Source organism: Armigeres subalbatus, chromosome 2 (assembly GCF_024139115.2).
Source record: "Armigeres subalbatus isolate Guangzhou_Male chromosome 2, GZ_Asu_2, whole genome shotgun sequence".
In the NCBI taxonomy this organism is placed as follows: domain Eukaryota; kingdom Metazoa; phylum Arthropoda; class Insecta; order Diptera; family Culicidae; genus Armigeres; species Armigeres subalbatus.
The window spans coordinates 189298889-189318854 of record NC_085140.1 but is presented as its reverse complement, the minus strand read 5'-3'; the positions used below and the strand labels follow the sequence as shown (position 1 = coordinate 189318854).

The 19966-nt window shown below is 41.4% G+C and overlaps 1 protein-coding gene and 1 long non-coding RNA gene across 2 annotated transcripts in view; one reads left to right on the top strand and one right to left on the bottom strand.

Moving 5' to 3' along the window:
- Positions 1 to 3219: 3219 nt before the first annotated feature.
- Positions 3220 to 3801, bottom strand: LOC134215646 (uncharacterized). The gene is made up of 3 exons (XR_009980254.1): positions 3616 to 3801; positions 3434 to 3547; positions 3220 to 3352 (listed from the first exon to the last, which is right to left on the bottom strand). It is a non-coding gene; the product is annotated as an uncharacterized LOC134215646 (long non-coding RNA).
- A 1239-nt stretch (positions 3802 to 5040) lies between these two features.
- Positions 5041 to 19966, top strand: part of LOC134211401 (membralin) — a 364609-nt gene continuing 349683 nt past the window's right edge. Inside the window, exons 1-3 of the mRNA XM_062688213.1 lie at positions 5041 to 5564; positions 5643 to 5838; positions 5913 to 5995. Coding sequence (XP_062544197.1) covers positions 5671 to 5838; positions 5913 to 5995 — 251 coding nt within the window. The 5' untranslated portion in view covers positions 5041 to 5564; positions 5643 to 5670. The remainder of the gene's footprint in view (positions 5565 to 5642; positions 5839 to 5912; positions 5996 to 19966) is intronic.

Sequence of the window (19966 nt, the reverse complement as noted above, 5' to 3'; positions counted from 1 at the left end):
GCTGTCAAAGTGGCGCGCACAAAAATTTGTCTGTGGAACGTATTTAGTTGCAGCGGCTATAGCAACCACTGTAAAGGAAAAACTTAAAGGTGCAGCCCAATCGGGTTGTACGCAAAGGTGACGTATAACTACGTAGCTGTATGTAATGTACAGGTTTTCGACTTTTCTGTTCGATGAGACCATAGCAAGCGTGTTTCAAGCCCAGGGTGAATCTGTTTTCGCTGTTTATTCTGCTCTCCTGAGATTGAGTGAGATTTTAGACTAACATTTAAAAAGGATGATAAAAATATTTTTTCAAATGAACGAGGATGAATAACACTCTCAAACGATCACATATCCAAATTATCAATTAATAAAAACTCGCTAGAGAGTAAGAATTGTTCGATAATTGTATCTTGATTCAAAGCATTATTGGTGAATGCTACTTTTTTTAGTTTGGCTTACATTAGTTTGGCTTACATTAAAATAATAATTTTGTGTTGCAAGATTTGAAAAGTTATCGCCGATAACAACTCGCCTACTTTTCACACCTGCGAAGTTATCAAATGATAATTCCAAAAATCTGGCTGATAGTGTACCGCTGCGCTGCCTTGGCCGCTGCTTGACAGTTTGAGAGTTTATTGATAATAATTATCATTCCTTCACGTGAGGAATCGGACTTTGCATTTACTCCAGCAGACACCAAGGAATCAGTGAAAATGAGCCGAAGAAAGATTACCAGCCCCTCTACTGGCATCAATAGACGTAAGCGAGCAGCTGTCGTCAAACGCCCCCATGCTTTATAGAGAAAACGCGCGTGTAAGTTAGCTGAAACGAGTTAAAAGTCCTGTAAGTTGCATTAATTAGACGTCTATGCCGGCTTGAGGTTCCCAGTTAGCCTTGAGAACAAAGGCGCAGAATCCGGAGATGGCGAGATCGATTCACGATCCGATCTAGGATATTTCGGGTGGGAAACTTTCTCACACCCTGGGCGTAGTGTATTCATTGTATTTACCACACAAGATACATACTAATGCAATGGCGGGCAAGGAGAGCTTTTAATTAATAACTAAAGAAATACTAATAGATTACTAAGTTAAAAAGTAGGCCAAGTTCCAGTTGAAATCTCGCTTAACTTTTCAAAAGGTCCTAAGTAACATTTTTTTCATGAATTAATTTGAATAGTGCAATCAATAGCTTCCATGTTGTTCTGTTGATTGCGCTATTCAAATTAATTCATGAAAAAAATGTTACTTAGGTCCTTTTGAAAAGTTAAGCGAGAAATGAAGTGCTATGGAAGAAGAAGCTTGCAATGCACTTATGAGATTGACTGATTCACCGAAACCAATCCCTAAACTGTTAGCAAGTTTCAATACTAAATATTATCATACGTTTATATTGTAATACACTGGAGTCATTGATTACGCGGATGATATGGGCCACGTGAATTAAAACAAAGTTAAGCCCCGCGTAAATTCCAAAGTATGTCTGAATGACCCGCAGAAATCCCGAAATTCGAGTGAAAAAAAATCGCATAAAAAGCGATTCGTGTAAAAAACAACCGCGTAAAAAACGACTTCATTGTACATCGGGTAGAAAGCGTTGACTTTTCCTTGATCGAATGATCCAAGAAAATTGAAAATCCATTGAGAAATGGCTGAGATATTAACGATCAAAGTCTATCATATTTTCGTGACGTTTTTCGATTTTTTGCTATTTTAAAGTGTACCCCAATATAGAAAAGACAGACGTAGTTCTACGTCAAAAACGATCCACGGTTGCCATCACTTCGAGATAAACTGGAATAGGCAAATTTAATAAGAATCTATCCCAGAGTGCGCTGCGTTTGATTGAGTGAAACCGGCTTGGTTTACATCCCGCATAATCATGGACCATACGTAGACCACATCTGTTATAATTGAAGAGAATAAGTGTTATTGTAGCGATGGTCTCACTAATAATAGTTAACTATAAATTGACAGTTTCATATACTGTTTCAACAGTAGCGCAGATGGTAAACGGCCAAACGACCATATGAGTAATAGGCGGTTAAGTATAATTAACATTTAAATCCGGTAGTTTTTTCGAACAAAATTTTCGTTGTACCATACATCAGTTGGTAGATGTACAATTGAAGAACTATATAATTACACATCGACAGCATGTTATGTATTAACAGTAAGCGTTGATGTAGGGTTGGTATGGTGAATCAAGCTTAAAATTGTATGCTAACAATGAAGAAAATAGTGACAATATATCTTATAACGCATATGTAATTTTGACTGCATGGTATGTCGTATTTCATTATGCGGGCTGTCAAATCGTATGGATTTTCCTTCTTTGATATTTAGCTCCCCTATCCTCGCCAGCAAAAGATGTTTCGGACAGCGACGACAGCGACAATCTTTATCTATCAGAAAGAAATATCATTGATGCAATTAAAAAAACCATTGGTTAAAATAAAAAGTTTCGTTGGTTCTTTTTCGTAGAGAGTTGCGAAAAATCAAAATAAGAGTACGCCAACTGTTGATTAAAAAGTTTCTCACACCTTTGCTGACACCCTAAAATTAAAAGTTCGAACTTTCAAAATAACTTTTAAACTGTCAAATCAAAATAGAAACACCCATGGAAATACTGTAAATATAGGGGTTCGATATTTTTACTTCAAATAATGATGTTGATGAAATTATTCGTAGTTTATTTTATCAAATTAATCAAATCAAGAGATTTTTAAATCTATTTATTATATTATAACCAACGGAAGTATATTTTGTTTATAAAAATAAATATAATCTAAAATACTTCTAACACAAACGTTGGCACTTTTATCCTTGTCACATCTTCCGGGAGCATACCTCGCTGGCCTCTCTCTCGATCCGATGCTGACGGGTCTTGACCCATGATTAGCTTCGCTGAAACAAATCATACAAATAAAAATTAGAATACACATCACAGAAAAACATAAAAAAAACACGAGTTACACGATTAATTTGTAGTAAATATCGCTAGTCAAGTTGAAAACCGAAATGGGGGACTATCGAAGTTGAATTTTTCTCGCAATCCGTACGTTAAGCCTAACTTCGCTAGTAGTGCGCTAGTCTAAAAAGGCCCTAATTAGACCAGCGCGCCACTAGCGAAGTTAGGTTTAACGTACGGATTGCGAGGGAAATCCAACTTAGCTAGTCCCGTATTTCGGTTTTCAGCTTAATCGAGTATATTTCAACATGTACTTACTTCATCCAACGCTATAGATATTTGTTCCGGGGATCCGGAATTTGGCCAGACTTGAGCCATTGAAACATTGCAAGCCAATTCAGCGGCCATTCCATTGGCTAACTTATCTGCCTTTTTTGCCTGACCAGCTCGTCGAAGCCTGCAAAGATCGATTGAGGACAAAATGGAAAACTATTCATGAAATTGTCGTAAAATATTTTTGAAGAATAAGATAAATTACCTTTTGTTTTTCCTTGCATTTTCGGTTTCTGTTTTTTATTGGGAGGGAAAACGATCGACTGGGTTCTCGGGAGTGATAGTGTCACGTCGATCATGGCTCTCTCTTTTGCGATACCTGGAAAGTAAATGGAAAGATAGGTATATGATACAGCTTCGGGTTTTACATTAATGATAAACCTATACCTTTTATTTATGGCAGCCTTTCCCAAATATTCGGCAAATGAAATTTAAAAACTTTGATGCTGCGCGCATCGCGGACATAAACTTTAATGTTTTGTTTTTATTTATTTTTGTCGGTTGTGCCACAGACACTGCACAAAATAACATAAGTTTTTGTTTGCGATTTGACAGATTTATAATTTTTACACTAAAAGAGAAAACTTTTAAATTTACACTATAAATAGATAAAAACAACTTTCGAATTAAAAACATCACTTTTACAGTGACGGAAAAACTTTTAATTTTACGAAAAACAAACAAGTTTTAAATGTAAAGCTCAAACCATTTATTTACATAATGTTTGTTCTTTGTGTGAGTAACTAAAATATCTTTTGTCCCATCATCAATTCTGCCTGTTTTACTTTTCGTCTACCAGGGTTTTAGAACATAGTTTTTCATATGATTCTTAAAATGTATCGTTAGATAATTCATACCATTGCATTCTAAGCATGAAATGCTGAAGAAAACACGAATGAAAAGTAAAACGTTACAAACATTATTTTGTGTTCGGACCTAACGGAATGTTCACGCAGAATCATACCAAAACCAGGGAATCAAAAAATCGTCATCTTCGGATGTTTTGCTACGATAAAACCACCCATACACGACATCGCAATCATTGCTCAAAATAATTGCCGCATATCAGGGGTATAATTTATCAGGATCTTACTTAGATCGGATCATGCAACACTAATGATAATCGTCAAATCACAGAGACGCTGAGTATTTCCGACGGCTGTTCTGTTGTTATTTGAGCAGCAAAAAGACTTATTGTTATGCTCTCCCAAAAAGGGGATCCTAGAGTGACAGGTAATGAAAAGCCAAATTTTTCTACGGGATTGTTATCTTAAATGTTTACTTCCAACGAGCAATCGCTAGCTGCAATGATCGTGAAGTGTTACACTAAGGATAATGCAGTTATCATTATCATGTTCGTCAGTTTTGATTCCCTGACCAAAACAAAACATTAGAAGTAAATAAACGGGCCACCGCGAAACGTCTCATAAAATGCCTTATTCATTGTGAATTTTTTCTTTCGTGAATGAGAGCTTGAAGTTTCTCCCTGTCCTGCTCATGCCGATTTGTTGCCAAAAAAGAACGAGCAGGACGGGAACAACTTCGAGCTACTTCGAGCTGCTCATTGGACAGCACTAATATTGCTAATATGCTTATCACCTCAGAGCGATAGAAAACAGTGCAGACTTGCATTCTGAGATGATAAACGGCCAAGAATTCCTCTGATTTCAAGTACCCGAAAATACCCCCGAAAGTACCCGAGATTTTGCCGTTTTCCCCGTGTATTACGTATGTTATGGCTGCACCCTCAAAAGGAGTAAAAAGGAACACTGATGGCAACAGTGGCAACTGGCAAAAATCGAAAACTGTTGTTGGTGTTTGTGCGTCGTGTGATGCCATCAGATAGTGCGATCATCGTCGTGTCGCCGTCGCGGAGTGTCAGAAAAGTAGAAAATTTGTATTTTTCTCTTCCTCCGGAAAGGAAAATACGGATCGTTTAGGTGTCGGAAAATCGGTTGTGTTCGCGGGACGGGATTTCGCGGTTCGGAAAGATCAAGCCGGGTCCGGTTTTCGGGACAAAGGAGTCCACAGAAAAATTGAGTACCTACCTACGTGTTTGTTTTGGGAAGTGACAGTGCTTTTTCGGGTCGGAAGGAGAGTGAATTTCTGGTGTTTGCAAATTTAATTTTCCTTACCAAATTTTTGTTTGGTTCATTGGTTCTCGATTCGAAGATAAAAAGTTGACCATTTGCAGCAGTGATTGTGATTCTTCTGAAAAGTCCAATCCCTGTGAGTCAACAGCGTCCGAGTTGTGAAAATTTGGGTATCAGTATCTGAAGAAGCAAAATCGATCGAACGGTGGGGAAAGGGGCGAACCAAGAAGATAACAAACCAAGGTGACTGACTCGTTTTGGTTGGATGTTTGGAAATTTCGCAAAATTAATTATGTTGCGTGACTGTTCATTTCGTTGTAGGATTGTGTTATCGTTCCGGTGGTAGATCATGGCGGAGCCAAGCGGAGCGCCTCCACAGGAACCACCTGCAAGGGGGCCTGAACCAGGCGAAGCACAGCAAAACAATAATAATGGCAACAATAACAACAACAATCGCGGTCAGGAAGCTCCTGCCCCTCCAATCATGATGAACAATAGGGGCAGGAATAATGCTCAGGTATGCAGATTGCTGGACTAAATAGCTACACAATGCTTAGCCAGCAGCACTTGACAATTTTCCTTTTTTTTTAGAATCCATTAATTAACGTTCGGGATCGGCTGTTCCACGCTCTTTTCTTCAAAACGGCCATTGCCTATGCTCAGATGGTTCCCAAGTGAGTATTCCATGCGAATGGACATTGGTTTGTTTGCAGATAAACCAGTTTCCGATAGGATTTTTCTTTTTGTTTTGGTACCGGGACAGGTGTCGAATTGTTTCCTCAGCAGGAGATTTTTTGGTTTCATGAAGTTTATTTTGGCTATTTATTAATTTTATTCGGATTTCATTCAGTTCAATCTGTTATTAAATCCAAAATCTTGTTACATTTCAACATGTTTAAGTTTTTATTTATTATCATTTTTAAGTTAAAAGGTTTTTAAAATGAAACTGAAGATAGCGATATTTTTAGAGTACCTATTGTTAATGTTACTTTTAGCCTTATCGCAAGTTCGACAACTGCAGATAGGGGTTTGAACTCGTGTTTCGATAATCAGTGTAAACAGTTCCGAAACGGTGACGACTAATTCAGTATCGATGACTTGAATGTCGTGGAGAGAAAAATCACAGGAACTTCGTACAGTCGCTCATCTCGTATGATTTAATTGTTCGATGCTACTCTACGAATCACTTTGCAGTAGCTTTGAATCCGGAAAACAATTATTGAGACACCACTACCAGTAGATGTCCTTCGTGGGCTTTGCTTGCAACGTCCCAGATTGCAACGTAATACATTTTACCAGGCTGAAAAGCTTTATTGAGTCGGCACATGTCTCGATTAGCAATGACAATGACGACTTACGACTGTTCTGTCAACATGTTGCCTGAGAATAAGCCTGCTGCATAGGGTCAAGCCAAGATAGTGGGTCTCATTGGTCCATGCCACTGTTGTGCCATTGAGGGTGATTTTGCAATCCTCAGCTGGAACAAGCGTAGGGGAAGATTTTGACCTGGGTCCTCACCGCGTTGATTTAGTTCATTTAGAAGGTGAGGTATTTTGTCAGGACATCCAAAGCTCGTTGAAAGCTTTGCCATGAGCGCTATGTTCACTTTACTTTTGTAGACGAGAGAGGTTTAATATGCTAACAGAGACAGAATGCCGACTTCTGGAGGTTCTGGCATGTTCGAGGTGAACAGGTTGAAGATTCCGAAGATTGCGAACCAGAATGACCTGACCGACAGATAGTTTTGGATGATTTTTATCATGGAGCTGGGAAGATTGTAGCGTTGTAGGGTTAGTTGATGTACGGTTGGTCGACTGCGTTGGAAGCGAAACTATTTCTTGATGTTGTGGTGTTCAGCATTCTCAAAAAGCCGGTAGTGAATCACATTTCCAAACAGCTTGGATAACCGTGATAACTTTTCGCAGAGGAAGGATCTTTGTCATGTTTCCGGATGGGGATAACTTTCTCGTCAAAGACACTGATTAAAGATCAGCGAAAGGTTTCAAGAAAAGAGCACTCACGTGTTTCAGTTCGAGGTTTAGGATGCTGTCGAAGTCTGGGGTCTAAATGTTTTCGGTGACTTGATGTAGGCCTTCAATTTGTCAGCTGTGATCTCCAACTCCTCCGAGAGGTCGTTGTGAGTAAAATGTATGTTGTTCGCATGCTCATTAACGGCTGCTTCACGTGGATTGACGATGTTCTGTCCAACATTGTGGGAGCTGACGAAATGCAACTTATTTCTGTACAGTTATCAAGCGATACGTAGAGCAGGGCTGGTAACAAATCAATGTTGAGTGACTTGGTCACTAATTTGAGTCTAGTAACTAAAAAATCACTATTTGCATCCAAAAGGCACTCTACGTTCGAACTATTGGCAGTTTACCGGACGGACGGCCATTCGGATGTTAGCTAAAAGTCGACACAACAATACCCTTCCGCTGGTTCATCGAGGTTCCAACCGTGTAGTCGAAGTAACGGGTACAGCGCTTCTCGTTGTCGGCCAGCTTGTAAGACAGAGCAATCGTGTTTGGCACGTACGTAGACCGTCGATAGTATGGGATGTATTATGTAAAGAACAGTGTCCGAGCCGGCCACCCACCAGATAGAGTTCGCCCAGTCGTCTAACAGCTACTTTCCACCAAATTCCGCAGGTCAATGGTAGTCTACACTGATGGCTCCAAACATGATGCCAAAGAAGGGTCCGCCTTCAAATCTCATGGCCTCGTCCGAAAGTTTAGTTTGCCGAAACTTACTTACTTATGGATCCTGTACACCTCCGGTGGCAAACGGTCGACTTGAAAGATCTCTATCCTGAGTGATGTCCAGCTATCGCTTTAACCTGTTGCCAGGTTAGATTTCGCTCGACTTCTTTTATTTCTTTATTGAGGCTTCGCCACCATGAGCCTCTAGGTCTGCCTCTGCTGCGATGTCCCGCTGGGTTCCAGTCTAATGCTTGTTCACATTTTTCGTTTCCGCCCCTACGTAGAGTGTGGCCGACCCAGCCCCACTTTCGATCCCGAATTTCTGTTGCTATCGGCCTCTGGTGACAACGACGATGGAGCTCGTTGTTTGCGATCCAGTTGTGAGGCTACCAGGCACGAATTATATACCGCAGGCATCTGTTAATGAACACCTGCAGCCGTTGAGTGTTCTCCACTGATACGCACCATGTTTCGCTAGCGTATAACAGCACAGATTTGACGCTAGAGCTGAAAATTCGTATTTTGGTACGTTCACTCAGCTGCCTATTTTTCCAGATATTTCTTAAACTCGCAAACGCAATCCTTGCTTTCTTGATCCGTGCGCCTATGTCGATCTTGGTGCCGCCGTCTGACGCCATTTGGCTACCAAGATATTGGAAGCTTTTAACATTCTCCACTGGTTGCCCGGCTACTGTAAAACTGGAAGCAGTCACCGTGTTTAAATCCAACGATTTGGTTTTGTTGACGTTGATGGATAAACCTTCCGAAGATGAGCGCTCGGCAAAGTCGTTGAGCTTACTCTGCATTTCAGTGCGCCGTTGCGCGAGGAGTGCAACGTCATCAGCCAATTCGGAGTCGTTTAGGTGCTCCATGGTTATAGGCTGCCATAACAGCCCGCGGTTTTGTTCACGGTCAATCGCATCTACCAGAATCTCGTCGATTACGATGAGGAACAGTAACGGTGATAGAATACATCCTTGCCTCACACCAGCTACGACCCGGATAGGGTCGGACAGGACCCCATTGTGCAGCACTCTACACGAAAAGGCCTCGTACTGTGCTTCGATGAGGCCGATGATTTTCTCAGGAACCCCCTTGCGTCTCAGGGCGCCCCACATATTCTCGTGATTGAAACGGTCGAAAGCTTTTTCGTAGTCAATGAATACCAAGTAAAGGGACTCTTGGAATTCGTTGACCTGCTCCAGAATGATGCGGAGCGTGACAATATGGTCCACACAGGATCTTCCGGCACGGAATCCGGCATGCTGCCGCGGGGAGTCGCATCGATCTTCTCCTGAATCCGGGCTAGGATAATTTTGCATAGAACTTTGAGAACGGTACACAGCAACATAATGCCTCGCCAGTTATCGCATACAGTCAGGTACCCTTTTTGGGCACCTTCACTAAGATACCTTGCATCCAGTCGACCGGGAAAGTTGCGGTGTCCCAGACATTACGAAATAAACGATGCAGCAGCGGATGTCATGGGGTCAGCTTTGAGCATCTCGGCTGATATGCGATCGACCCCTGGGGCTTTATTCGATGTCATGCTTTGGATGGCTGTTTGAATCTCTAGCAGTGATGGAGCTTCGGTATTGACGCGTGTTATACGTCGGATCCTAGGCAGATCATGCCGAGGTGGTGATGGCCTGGCTGGCGCTCGAACCAGCGTTTCAGCTGGTCAGTTGGGTCGGTCAATAACTTAATATTCACGTCTTTCACAGGCATCGTTGCATTCATCTGAGCCCCGCTTAAGCGTCGTGAGATATCGTAGAGGAGGCGAATGTCCCCGGTTGCGGCGGCTCTCTCTCCTTCGTCGGCCTGAGGGTCTGAGACGAACTGTTTCGCGTTATCCAACGTGATAGTTCTAGGTGGACCCCAAACGCGAAAGATACGTCTGAGCCTACTTATTGTGTCTTGAGCGGTGATCCTATTCATTATCTCTATCTCCATATAAGGACTGTAGTAGTCGACGGCAACCATGTAATACTCTCCAGTTGGCCCAGAAAATCGATGGAAATGTCTTCTCGGGGAGATGACGACGCCGCATAGGCTCCAGTGGCTCCACTTGTACCAGTCTGCAGAGTGCAGCAACTCGCAAGTTTTACAAATCTTCACAACATCATGGGCGATACCCGGCCACCAACATCTTTCCCGCAGTATTCTTTCATAATGGACTGTCCAGGGTGACCCTCATGAGAAAGCTGGCACATTCTTTGACGTAAGGCAACTGGAATGACCAACTTTGTACCGCGCATAACAAGGTTGTTCACATACGACAGCTCATGGCGGAATATGCTATATTGCTTCATATCATTATGATCCCACCTATCGTTGAGGATGCAATCTTTTAGCTTAGTCATTTCTGGATCTATATCGGTTGCCTGGATAACCTCCGATATGTCAAGAGCTGCACACTCTTGAATCGCTCTGATGATTGTTTCTGTCTCCGTATCGAATGAATCATAGTATTAACCATTACTTAAAGTGGCTACAGATACTGCCACAATTCTACGAATGAACACTTCGGATTCATCATTCCATTAATTGTCAGTTACATGAGACGCAAGTCTGAATAGAACATCAGCAATATTGGTGGATCCCTTTCTGTACACTACTTGTAATATATCTACATACATTTTTCCTGTGATCGATATAATTATCTCTACTAAATATAACGACATCTCCTAACTTGAATTTAAATGCTTGGACCCGTAATAACCATTTCTCTATCCTTGCTGTTGGTCGAGAAGTTACAGAGAACAAAGTCTCTAACGGGCGGTGATCTAATTCGATTTCTAATTGTCGAATGTGATACTCATCAACTAGATTTTGAATTTGTCCACAGGCCATACTATACCGAGAGCCTCTTTCTCGATGGGAGGGTATGTTTTTTTCTGTTTCGGATAGACTTTTGGAAGCATAGCTTATCACCCTAGGAACACTGACTTTGAATTGGATTAGAACTGCCCCAATCCAACACCTGAAGCGTCTGTAACAACCAGCGTTCTGCCCTTTGGGTCATAGTATCCCAAATTATGCACCGATCCTGTCGCTGTTCGAATGATTTTTGATTTAGTTCCTTCCATTCAAATTGCGAATCTCGCTTGATGACACATCTCAATGGATAATTCATGGTGGCTAAGTCTGGAGTAAATCTTGATACGTAAGTCACAAGACCTAAGAAACTGCGGTGTTCCTTCTTTGTCTTCGGTGCTCTAAACTGTAGGATTAACTCAATCTTTTCGTTAGCTGATAAAACTCCTTCGGATGAGAGATTGTGGCTTAGAAAAACCGTTGTGGATTGCTTGAACTTGCATTTGTGGTTGTTTATTTTAGTTCATACTGTTTCAAATCGTTTAAAGTTTTCTTGGCGGCTTTGTCATGTTCTTCTTCTGTAGCGCCAAATATCATTATGTCGTCGATGAAGACAACTGTATTTTCGCAGTCAGATAAAATGCTTTCCATTAAATTCTGGAACAGTTCGGGCGCACAGTTAACTCCGAAGAGTAGTCTTTTATGGCGGTAGCCCGTTCGGCAGAATGCCATTTTCATAATGCATAATGCATTAAGGGCATTTGGCATAATTTACATATGATTCTAAGTTAATTGCATTTTGGCATAATTCATATGCAATACCCAATATAAAGTCGTTAGCCTAATCTTGAAAACACTTAAGCCTTCTTGCGTCAAGATAAATGATAAAAGCTGAAAGTCAGAAAACTGCACATGCAATAAAGAAGGGTAAATTACAGGAAAAAAATAAAAGCTTTGCTATATGACTTTCAACAAATAGTCGGTTCGAAAATCCATTGAAATAAACAAAGAACTACTTGCGTTTCAAAGAAGGGTAATTTATAGGAGGTGAAAACGATAAGGTGATAAAGTAAATTAGGAGAAATACGTCTTCAGCAGGATATATTCACAATTTTGCTTTTTACCGTTTTGCGGTGTATACGTTAGACGATTGTACGACATTTGGCGGTATAACATTCCGCGGTAAACAATTTCGCGGTGTTCCAGTTCGCGGTCTACCACTTCGCGTTCATTACCATTTCGCGATATGCCACTTTGCGGGTTGTATCATTTTGCAGTATACCATTCCGCTGTTAGTATTATTTCGCGGTCGATACCATTTCGCGAGTTCAATTTTGATGATGTTTCCAGTAAGTTGAAATATGTGAATTTCAACTTCAATAGGCGTCAAAACCGACAAAATTAGGTAAAGCTAACAATCATTGAGTTTTGATTAGACTTTAGATTTTTGTTGTATAAATTCAATACTCAACAAAAATTCAAATGCAAACAAAGAAGGCAAAACATCACATTTTGCATTACACCGGGCAAATGCGAACATTTAAAGAAGGCAAAACATCACATGGGACAGTTATGTGTACAGTCATGTATGTAAACCAAAATACAGAATTTTTACTTCTTCGTAACGTTTTCTTCATGGGATGTCTAACTCCTTTCTCTTCGAAAGCGTGACGTATTGTCTAATTGGACTACAATACGAAATAATTAAACACACTAATACGTAGGTTCCCAAACTTTTTGATATGCGACCCACCTAGCAAAATCCAATATTCTTTGCGACCCACCAGGTACCAAATACATGCATTTTAAGAAGGTGGATGAAAATAAGTTCACGTTGGATTGATCAAATCATAATAATAAATTATGTCATATTGTATTTTTCAAAATCTCAGCAAATTTTTAATCCAATTTTGAACGGAATTAAATTGGATTTGAGTTGGATTTGGATTAGATTTGGATTTGGATTCGGTTTGAATCGAATTTGGGTTGGATTTGGTTTGTAGCTTGATTTGGACTAGATTTGGATTGAATTTTGTATTGGATTTGGTTTGAATTTGGGTTGAAGTTGGATTATGATTGGATTTGGAGTAAATTTGGATTGGATTTGCATTGTAGTTGGATTTTAATTGGATTTGAAGTGAATTTGGATTGGAACTGGATTGTAGTTAGATTGTAGTTGGATTAGATTTGGATTGATTGTATTGAACTTCATTGTATTTGCCAACATCTCTCTATTATTCTATTTCTAAGTGTCTGCCTCTGTTCAATTTACTCTAATAACAAAAGAAGGCCATTGAATTCGTAGAATTTTTTGTTCTCTAGCCCCCCCTGGGGGTCGCGACCCACAGTTTGGGAAACCATGCACTAATACTCATGTACGTTGCAAGGTCACATATAAAACAATACACATTGTTTCTGTAAGGCATACAACTCATTCCATAGTCAGTGTTCGCAATCGTAGGTCATTTGTAAAAAATGTCGAGTTAAGATGAATTTTTTGGTTTCGGGGAAGAGGATGTTGAGAATGTAGGGTGTAATATTGTTTCATCTTATCGTGGCGGTTGGAAATTGATTCATGATGGTTACACTTATAATCGAGATTCACAGGTAAGCAAACACTATAATCATTCAACAACAATGCTTACATATGTGCGTATTATAATGTGATTAATTGAGGTTAAGTACACTAGTCATGCTTTGTCTTACGTTACTTTAACATAACCTGAATTCCGCGCCTTTGAGCATCATACTGAAAAATGAGTTGAAGCTTGTGTACTAGAATCGGAAATGAAAAATATTGACAAAAAACTTTACAATTAAGTCATCAGATTACTGATTTTGGGAGTGCGTACGACGCCGGAACAAAAATGCCACTCTCAAATGCAACAGACGCGCTAAAACAAAAGTTTTATCTGGGAAACATGAAATTCAGAGTACGACAGACCACACCCATATGCCAGATCCGTTGGCTGCTGGGGGTCCCGTAGCGTAGTTTGCTACATGTTCGCCTTATAAACGAATGATCATGGGTTCGATTCCCAGTCCCGCCACCAAACCTTCGTCATTCGCCAGAAGCGCTGTCCGTACGGTGGCGTTTTGGGGAATGCGCCTCACCGATACGGCTGCCTGATGACGACTGACAAAACTGTTCTTCTCGGAGGCACTCCTCCAATGTACTTCGATTAATGGCAACCGAACAAAGCAACGATCACTGGATTCACCACATGGACAAATGAAAAACAATGGACACACGATGATGTGGACTGGCAACGACAACGATGACGAATTATGGACATCTAAAAATAGATTCTGTGTGGATTCTGTAGAGCAGAGTACCACAGTAGATCACGGCACAGTAGCGGTTAAGAACACAGAGTGCCTACATACGAATAAAAAAAAAATTGTTTGAAAGGAAAAAATCCGTTGGCTGCTGAAGTATGTCAGTACAAATCGGCGTTGAAAACTAAAGGAAAGCTCGAGAAGGCACCGGACGACCAGAAAAGATAATTCTCATGCACCAATCGAGGTAAATGAATGTGGATGTAGGATAGGAAAGAGAGAGAAAAAGAATAATATATTATTTTCTCCGTTTAGGGCCGATTTCTTCACCTCCGCTTAGTACTTAAGCCAAGTTTAAGCGTATGGGTAAGCACCGCTTAAGAGTTAAGCGGAGGTGAAGAAATTGGCCCTTAAAGGTTCAAACTGCTTTGTCCAAAACCGCGCAGAGGCGAATTTGTCAACGGGAACGAGGATATAATTTACCTTTTGATCCGGAAGATCCATCAAAAATTGATAAGGAGTTCACTGATACCTTCGACGGTAGACCATTTCTGCTAAAAAATGTCGAATTCGACGTTGACCGAATTATGCTTTTTCCAACCTCTATCCATTTAGAGAAGCTTGGTGAATCAGAAGTTCTTATCATGGATGGGACCTTTTCGTCGGCACCAGCATATTTCAAGCAATTTTTTACAATTCATGGCGTGTTGAAAAATCTAAACGGTAACGTTTTCGTGCCGCTTGCTTATTTTTTGCTACCGAACAAAAAAGAAGCAACTTACGAAAAGGCATTCAAGCTGCCTTAACGCGCAGCAAAAGAATTCAAGATCAAGACTGATCCTACGGTTATATTGACTGATTTCGAGACTGCTGAGATTAATGCAGTGACAAGCATTTTCCCGGATGCCTCCAAACGCGGATGCAATTTCCACCTAGCCAAGAATATGTGGAAGCATATTCAAAAGTTGGGACTTGTCAGCACATATAATAAATCCATCAAATGCCATATGGCATTTAGGCAGACAGAGGCTTTGGCCTTTTTGCAACCGCAAGAAGTTGAACAAGGTCTAGCCTTCGACTATTTCGAAAAAAAAAAAACATATGTTTTAGGAAAACTAAAACCGAATGGACGTCGAGGAAAATCTCGATTTGCTCTTGCATTCTGGTCGGTGGCGGCAAGTACCGAAGATGGCCTGCCGAGAACATCGAATGCCGTAGAAGGTTGGCATAATAAGTTTGCAGGACTCTTCAAAGACGAAACGAACTTCAAATTCTATGAAGTGTTACGGGCTGTCCAGCAGGAGGACAGTTTCCAAATGAAGGAGGAAAAGCTAAAAGAAGCCATGCAAAGACGCCAAACGGAAAATTTGACCTTATTCGATTTTATACAGTGTATTTCCCTCATTTTGCAGAATAAATGAGCTATTAGGGCTGTCCAATGAGAGCTTGAAGTAGCTCGAAGTTTCTCCCTGTCCTGCTCATGCCCATTTGTTGACAAAAAAGAACGAGCAGGACGGGAACAGCTACTTCGAGCTGCTCATTGGACAGCACTAATGTATTAACAATTTCAAAATATACGATATAAAATAAATAATTAAAATAAAACAATAAAAAAATGCAATATAGTTTTGGCAGATAAGAAAAAATAGCATAAATTAATGCGTGATAGAAAATAGGGAAGGGATTGATCATTCTTATAAAGATACAAAAAAGAAGTTAAACAAGGAAGCTAACTACTGCGAAATGGTACACCGCGAAATAGTAAACCGCGACAATGTATACACCGCGAAACGATATACCGCGAAACTACATGTACCGCGAGACAGATTACCGCAAAATGGTACAGACCGGGAGGTACACCGCGAAATGGTTCACCGCGGAATGTTTTACCGCGAATTGTCGGTCAACCCGTTAGACTGGTGTAAGGCAAAATGTGTTATTATTTTGGTTTCTTTAACTTCTCGTATTTACCCGGTATGAAGCAAAACGAAATGTTTTGCCTTCTTTAAATGCTTGGATTTGCCCGGTATAAGGCTCGGGTATTGGCCGCGAAATGGTACTAACTGCGGAATGTTATACCGCCAAATGATACAAACCGCAAAATGAAATACTGCGCAATGATAAAGATCGCGATGTGGTACACCAAGAAATGGATTACCGCGGAATTTGTACCGCAAATTGTCGTACAATCTTTAAAGCTTTAAAGTCTACTTAGCATGTCCGGAGGCGAATTATGTATGGGGGCTTTACTGTATTATAGCAATACAAATATGATGTGAATTATGCCAAATGGCCATGAGGTGATCAACTTAAATGAATTATGCCAAATGGTCTTTATGCCAAACGGCCCTCAATTTGACACCGCATACAAATTATGCCAAATGGCTATTATGCCAAACGACCCTTATGCCAAATGGCCATTATGCCAAACGGGGTATCGCCATTAGATTGTATCAATTCACAATATTTTGTAATTTGTAATTTGAACACTTTTTAATTTGAACCCCGTTTGTTTAAACATCGTTCAAATTAAAAAGTGCTCAAACGTACTTGAGCACGTGCGTTGGAACGGAAAAAAAGCGAAACATCGTCAAACGGAACGTAGAATCAAAACAAAACAGCAAAGAGAGCAGCCAGAAACCGGTTTGTCTGATGCTCATAGAGTAACCAATAGTTAAGATTAAAAGATAATCCCCGTTAATCCCTTTAAGATTAAAAGATAATCCCTGTTGAAGTACCGTTCAAATTATCGGAGGTTCACGGTACTCTTTATCGGTGTGAGAGTATTGGCGTTCCGTTTTCTTTTTCGCATTTTCAAAAGTGTCCAGGTAGTGTTGCTAATCGTTGGTAGTAATGTTGCGCGAGCACTTCAGCGATCCTTGAAGACTGTTAGAATTAGTAGACCCCTGACAACTTTGGTGTTGTGACGTTTCCTGTGCAGCGTATTCAGCGTATTCTTATGACTGTCTTTTGACCTCACGAAGGGCTATTTTAGTAGATAAGTATATAAGAGCGCGCTTTTTGGGTAGCTGGTAGTGCTTCGTAATTTTTTTCAGATGTTAAGCTATTGTCGTACTCCGTGGAACCTCCGTAAATATTGTTCATTCATTACATTGTTTGGGTCAACTTACTTGTTTGAATGGTGCCGCAGATAAATAATCTGATTTATGGGCCCATAACCTGATAGTGAAATATGCAGTCAAGTCAGACTGTAAGCCTATTCATATTACTTACTTTATTCTTGATGGGCTGCAGCTCTTCGATGAACCTACGCCGAATGGAGTATCCTTCTCCACTGGACTCGATCCTGGGCCAATCGCTTCCAGTCGCCCTGAACATTGAGCGCCCTCAGGTTCTCTTCAACTGCAAAAAGCCATCGTGTACGCGACCTTCCACGAAGCCTGCGGCTTCTTCCGGGTTCTCTACTAAATATTATATTCGCTTGACGTTCTTCCGGTATACGAACAACGTAACCAGAACACCGTAGTCTTCCGTGTTGAATAAACTTAATAATACCCAGCCCTTTATACACCTGGTACAATTCGTGATTCATGCGGCGCCGCCAGATACCGTTTTCCTGTTTACCGCCGAGTATTGTCCGCAGCACCTTACGCTCAAACAGCTCTCCGATCAGCCTCCCTCAACGTCCATGTTTCATGGCCGTATAAAGCCACCGGAAGAATCAGAGTAGTATACAGCGCGAGTTTTGTTTTCGTTTGCAGACTACGAGACTTAAGCTGGTTACGAAGTCCGTAATAAGCCCTATTTGCAGCTGCAATACGCCTTTTCACCTCGCGGGTAACATCATTATCACACGTCACTAATGTTCCAAGATACACTTCTTCTACCACTTCAAACTTTTCACCATCCAGCACCATTTCGCTACCCCCACCACTAATGAACCCACGTTGATTGCCAGCGACCATATACTTCGTTTTGCTGGTATTGATCGTGAGTCCAATCCTCGCTGTCTCCCTCTTAAAAGGCACAAAAGCCACGGCACGGCGATCAATCCCGATAATATCGATATCGTCCGCAAATCCCAGGAGCATATGCGATCTTGTGATAATGGTACCGCTTCTTTGCACACCAGCTCTCCTAATCGCTCCCTCGAGCGCTATATTGAACAGTAGATTCGAGAGTGCATCACCCTGCTTCAATCCATCTAAGGTAACAAATAATGTCGATATTTCATCCGCAACCCTTACACTTGATTTCGATCCGTCCAACGTTATACGAATCAGCCGTATCAGTTTCGCCGGAAAACCATGTTCTAGCATAATTTGCCATAATTCATTCCGTTTCACTGAATCGTACGCCGCCTTGAAATCAATAAACAGATGATGTGTCTGCAAGTTGTACTCCCGGAATTTATCAAGGATTTGTCTCAAAGTAAACATTTGATCCGTCGTTGATCGGCCCTCACGAAAACCTGCTTGGTATTCGCCGACGAAGGACTCTTCAAGCGGTCTCAATCTGTTGAACAGAATACGGGACATAATTTTGTACGCCGAATTAAGGAAGGTTATTCCTTGGTAATTGGCGCACTCCAGTCTGTGCAACCAGCTAGCAGGCATTTCCTCGTCTTCCCATATTTTCGACATAATATGGTGCAAAACTTCATAAAGCTGCACATGACGGGAGATGGCGCTGTCTTTCTCCGCACGCCTCTGACAGACTCATAAAACCTCCGCATGTCGTTCTGCTCCATTTTTTCCTGCGCCTCGCTAATCACTTGTTCTTCATGTTCTTTCTTCTTCCTGCGGTGAATTCGTTTTTCGGCTGCTCTTGCTTCCTTGTACCGATCTCTATTCGATCGGGTACCCGACACAAACATCCGGCTTCTGGCAACGTTCTTCTCGTCTGTCACTCTCTGACACTCCACATCGAACCAACCCGTCCTGGGTCGCCTCTGTGCAGTGCCTACCACTTCTCGTGCTGTTGTGCTCACCGCTCCATGGATCGACTCTCATAGATCGTTGATGTTGTCGCTAACGTTGATTGCACTTATCCGTTCGTCGAGCTTCTGGCGGTACTCAGCCGATACTCCTTCCGCCGACAATCGCTGGATATTGTAACGCATCGTTCGCTGTGATCTTCCAATCGATATAGTTAACAACCGTTATCGAGTTTCACTGACAACGAGCTAGTGATCATAGTCAATGTTCGCACCTCTGAATGTCCACACATCGATAACATTCGAGAAATGCCGCCCATCAACCAGTGCATGGTCTATCTGTTGCAAGTTTCACCATTCGGGTGTCTCCATGTGTGCTTTCGGATATTCTTTCGTGCAAAGTAGGTGCTACTGATGGCCATTCCTCTGACAGCAGCGAAATTTACTAGCCGTAGGCCGTTGTCATTGGTAGCGGAGTGAAGACTCTCTATGGGACGAGAAAGTCCTCCAAACCGACCTGAGCGTTAGCGTCTCCGATAACAATTTTCACGTCATGCTTTGGGCACTCTCCATAGGCTTTTTCAAGACATTCATAAAACGTGTCCTTCGCGTCGTCGGATTTATCGTTTGTCGGTGCGTCAACGTTGATTAGGCTGTAATTGAAGATTTTGCCCCGTATCCTCAACACACATATTCGTTCGCTAATGGGTTTTCACCGCATCACTCGCTTCATCTGCTTGCCCATCACTACGAAACCAACTCCATGCTCTGCTTTTCCGCCGCCGCTGTGATAGATGTTATATTTGAATGCAGTGTTAGTCGTGGGGTCCACGGCTCGGAATTCATGTTCTCTGGATCTAGGCCATCGGATTTTTTGTATAGCGGCCATGTTCACTTCAGTCTTCTGCAGTTCACGATCCAGAAGGCTCACTCGTCCAGGTGCATTTAAG